Source organism: Frankliniella occidentalis, unplaced genomic scaffold, assembly GCF_000697945.3.
Source record: "Frankliniella occidentalis isolate FOCC.00 unplaced genomic scaffold, Focc_3.1 Scaffold35, whole genome shotgun sequence".
Classification (NCBI taxonomy): Eukaryota; Metazoa; Arthropoda; class Insecta; order Thysanoptera; family Thripidae; genus Frankliniella; species Frankliniella occidentalis.
In genome coordinates, this window is record NW_026267165.1 from 1,962,232 (window position 1) to 1,966,287 (window position 4,056).

General features: G+C 51.0%; 2 protein-coding genes across 3 annotated transcripts in view; both read left to right on the plus strand.

The window, feature by feature from the left end:
* The window catches only part of LOC113212465 (uncharacterized), a 23,700-nt gene extending 21,447 nt beyond the window's left edge, over positions 1-2,253 (plus strand). Inside the window, exons 2-6 of one of the 2 annotated variants that reach the window (XM_026431169.2) lie at positions 33-213; positions 745-863; positions 969-1,142; positions 1,405-1,569; positions 1,699-2,253. In XM_026431169.2, the coding sequence (XP_026286954.2) occupies positions 39-213; positions 745-863; positions 969-1,142; positions 1,405-1,569; positions 1,699-1,863 (798 nt within the window). In that variant the 5' untranslated portion in view covers positions 33-38 and the 3' untranslated portion in view covers positions 1,864-2,253. The remainder of the gene's footprint in view (positions 1-32; positions 214-744; positions 864-968; positions 1,143-1,404; positions 1,570-1,698) is intronic. The other variant, XM_052266053.1, reaches the window with a different exon arrangement.
* LOC113212462 (beta-1,3-glucan-binding protein-like) overlaps positions 1-4,056 on the plus strand; it is an 11,789-nt gene that overhangs the window by 264 nt on the left and 7,469 nt on the right. The window lies entirely within an intron of this gene.

The window sequence follows — 4,056 nt, forward strand, 5'->3', positions numbered from 1 at the left end:
TCACCCCGTTGATCCCCCGCCTCTGCTTGCAGGCCGCCATGCTGGAGCTGTCCGCCGCCGCGCTGTCCGTCCTGGCGTTGCTGGGCTCCTTCCTCCTCCTCTTCCTGCTGACGGGCGCGGTGTGGCTGGCGACGCAGGGGCTGCGCGCCCACGTGCTGCCCTACTTCAGCGGCCACCACGTCGACCTGGTGGAGCGCTTCGGCTCCTGGGCAGGTTAGTCTTCCCCGACACGTGGGACAAAAAACCAACAACACTAGAACGCCATTCCTCTGGCTCTTAACTCTTAACGTCACATACCGGGTGTCCCGGCTCTTACATGCCAGTATGGCGGGTTGCATACGCGCTGCACCCTGAAAAATAGTTTCTTGATTCAAGTGCAAGCTGACACAAGATAAATTCACCTTTGAATTAAGGCAATATTGTAACTCGGGATTTACGCATGAATTCGCGTCAAGCCACATCCCATCCCCCTCCTGACCCGCCACTCATGCCTGGCACCTCACGCGAAGCACTACCCAATCGGCTGTAAACGAGGCTGTCAACGAGATATGAACACCGGAAATAATTTTGGGCAACCTTTTTGTATACTACGTCTGTTATCGCCGTTTTAAATCCTGCCGCCGATCTACTTGTTTCTTTCTGTTTCACTGCTGGTCGCGTTGGCACGTGAGCGGGTTCGCAGAGCGGGCCGCGCATGTCCCCAGCACGGAGGTCTCGACGTAAAGCCCATCACCTGATTTACAAACCTTTCTAGTGCTGCTCTACCGCTGGCATTCCGGTCATTCAACATGTCAGTCATACTCATAGCCCTAGCACTTATGTGCCAGTCGGGTATCTACGGAAAAGCCATAAACTCTTTTCTTGTAAGTTCGGTAAATACCTTTGATAAAAGTGACAATTTTAAATGCGGACGTGTTGTCAACACTTGCCTTAAAGGTGAGGAGGTTTCACATCTCTTTTTCGAATAGGGGCCATTCCTTTCTTACGCCGAACGCTTCTACATGTGTGAACCCGACAACCGCCAGCTTCCCTGGACGTGGTATTTGCGTGCCAGTCACTACAACCCACTTAAACCAAACGAGTTGCAACGCCTGACGGGTAATGTGACGATTGCAAATGAACCTCTTGATGACAGCTGCTGGGTAAGACATTGTAAATAATAGAAGTGTGTTAAAAGGCAAACACTTCAAAGTGACTGTCAAAGTGTGACTACTGAGCGGGGTAAAATCAAACACCTGCTAAACTTTTCTCCACTGGTCACACACTTCTTATGCACGGCACACTTTTGTGTGTAAAACTTTGCGGCACACTCTTTCAATTATTTGGGTTCCCCACATTTATTGAGTAGACGTTGAAAAGGGCAGAAATGAGAATCGATCACTACGAACGGAATCTTCTTTATAGATTAAAATAATTGTGGATACCCGGTCAAATAACCAGTGGAAGGAAAACGCCATTGTCTGCCATTTTAAAAAGAATGCATATCGGGCTATTAAAGAAAATGTTCCTGGATTTTACGAGCGTTTTTTCAAGAGGGGAGACGACAAAGAGGCAAGACATTTTAAACCGGTATGTACTAAGACTGCAGGTCAGAGATAGTCATACAGTTAGGAATTTTCTTTCTGGTATACGTGAGGATAGTAAAAATTGTTGCGAAAGAATTGTAAATGTGAAAGCTGTGATGACTTTTATTTACAGAGAGTTTACGAGGTCAATAATGAGACAATTGACTGGAGTTATCCAAATGTTCCAATCGTACCTTATGGACAGTATAGGTTCAGAGTCCTGATTGGAAAAGCTGAAAACCAATACGCATGCTGGGTGGTAAATTCAAGGGTGATTCCAAAACCCGGCCAGACGTAGTACCGCAATGTTTATGGTAACTACTTTATTGCTGTTCAAGTCCCTCAGAGCTTTTGCGCGGGGTCCAAAAATATGATTGAAACTGGGCATGGCAATATCGTCAAATATCGTTTTGTTTGTTAACACTGTACTTGCGCGGCCACATCTTTCATGTATCATGTATTAATGTATCTTCGAGTAGAATACACGCTAAATGTATTCGTATGTTTTTGTGCAAACGTTTGTGGGAGGTTCGTCGTACAAATAAAATGGTCCAAGTCCAGTTGGTGTGTACGTAGGTGTAGCAAAAAGTCGAAGCTCTGCACCGTCTCTCTCTCTCTTCCCGTCCCCCTCCTCCACTCCGTCACCAGAGTCGATCACCGAAGTGCCCGCTCTGGTCTCTGGTCAGCCAGGCGCGCGCCCAACGACTGCAGATTGCTCAAAAAGTCACCGTGCGGCGTTTGCATCAGTGCGCGGCGTGGCGGGGCGAGGTGGGGTTGAGTTGTACGGAGCGGGGCGGGGCGGGGCGGGGCGCGGCTGTGCGTGCGCAATGACGGGGCGGTCTGTTATTACCGGGCTAGAGCGGGCCCCGGCCTCCACCGCGCGCTGCACTCGCATGCACAGGTTCGAGCCGAGCGCCGCGCCGCGGCGCACACGATTCGCTACCCTCTGATCTCCCCGTCTCGCTCGCACTCGGGCGGCGCGCCGACCCGGCGAGAGCGATGGGGGCGACAAGGACAGAGACACCTCGGAGGCGGCGGCGGGCGGGCCCGGCGGGCGGGCCGCGGCGCCTCGCGGACGGCACTTAGAGTGTGCTTGTGGTGTGTGGCCTCCCCCGGCTCGGTTGGCCACCCCGCGCCGCGGACCGAGGAGCGCTCCACAAGTGTGTGTGGCACCCAATCCTTTTCGTGCTCTGCTATGGCTGGGTCCAGGGCCAACAAAATGCACTAAAAAAAAAACAAAAAAAAAAACTTAATTTAGTGAAGGAGAGATCAACTTAGTCTTTTGGAATTCATCGCTGTCAGTGTCAACACTCTAAATGTCCAAGGACAATTTTTGTAACTAGCACCGGACTTCTGTGTGCATAACTAGCTCAGATACAATATTGTAACTACCAACACACATTTAGTGACTAGCAAGTCACAATATTGTATCTGAATTCAGTTATGCACGCAGAAGTCCGGTGCTAGTTACAAAAATTGTCCTTGACATTTAGAGTGAAAGGACACTAAAACGAAAAAAAAATACATCAACAAAAAAATAAGGGAGATGAAATTAAATTCAAAATTAAAGTTGCGTGCTAAGGAATAAACTTGTTCTTTTACTCATATGGCGTGGTGTGGTGGGAAGTACTACGTCCTTCATTTGCCGTTACGACATTGACAAATTCCGCCACTGCCAGCTCTCATAGCGCCTGATGGGTAGGCAACATCTCGCCTGCAGCGCATGCCTGCACTGCGGGGTGGCCTACCCCGATTCTCGCAGGCGCCGAGCTCCCGTGAGTTGCGGAATGAATCTGAGTAAAAAATAAAACAACGTTCACTTGCTGGACAGTCACTTCTAAGGGATCATTAAAGTGTTAAACTCTTTTCGGTGCCAGCGGCGTCGGACTTGAGTACATATCACTAGTAACAAGTGAAAAGGGCGTAAGTCCAAATGAAAGTCCGAGGACTTACGCCCTTTTCACTCTTCACCAGTGATATGCAGAGGTGGCAAAGGAGTCGTACTCAGTGACGGTAGGCAGAGCCGCGGGCTCCAACCAACGGGACTGGGCGACCACCCCGTGTAGTGACTGTCGAGGCGAGGCGGCTATATTAAAAGAGATGCGGCCTGGTACCCACGCACGACACGCCGGGTAATGACAATAATGAGGCGCTGCGGAAGGTCGGACCTGGGAAGGACACGAGTGTGGACACAAGTCTTGATAAACCGTGTGCCCCACGGGCTTGTATCTCCTTCGTAGAAATAAATATATTTTGTCACTTACTTGCTTTCGGCTGGCATGAGACCGAATAATACTTGCTCCGTCGGTGTGTTTCTTGCTTGGGTGCGCGAGCGCGGGACTTCCCTCTGTAGTGCGGCTGTGCGGGGTGTGCAGGCTGTACAGTGGGTCAGTGGCCCGGCACGCACCGCACGAGGCCCGCCGAGCGCTGTAAGGCCAAGCCCCCGAGCCTGCACGACGACGCCGCACCACCCCCCACCCCCCGCCCCGCT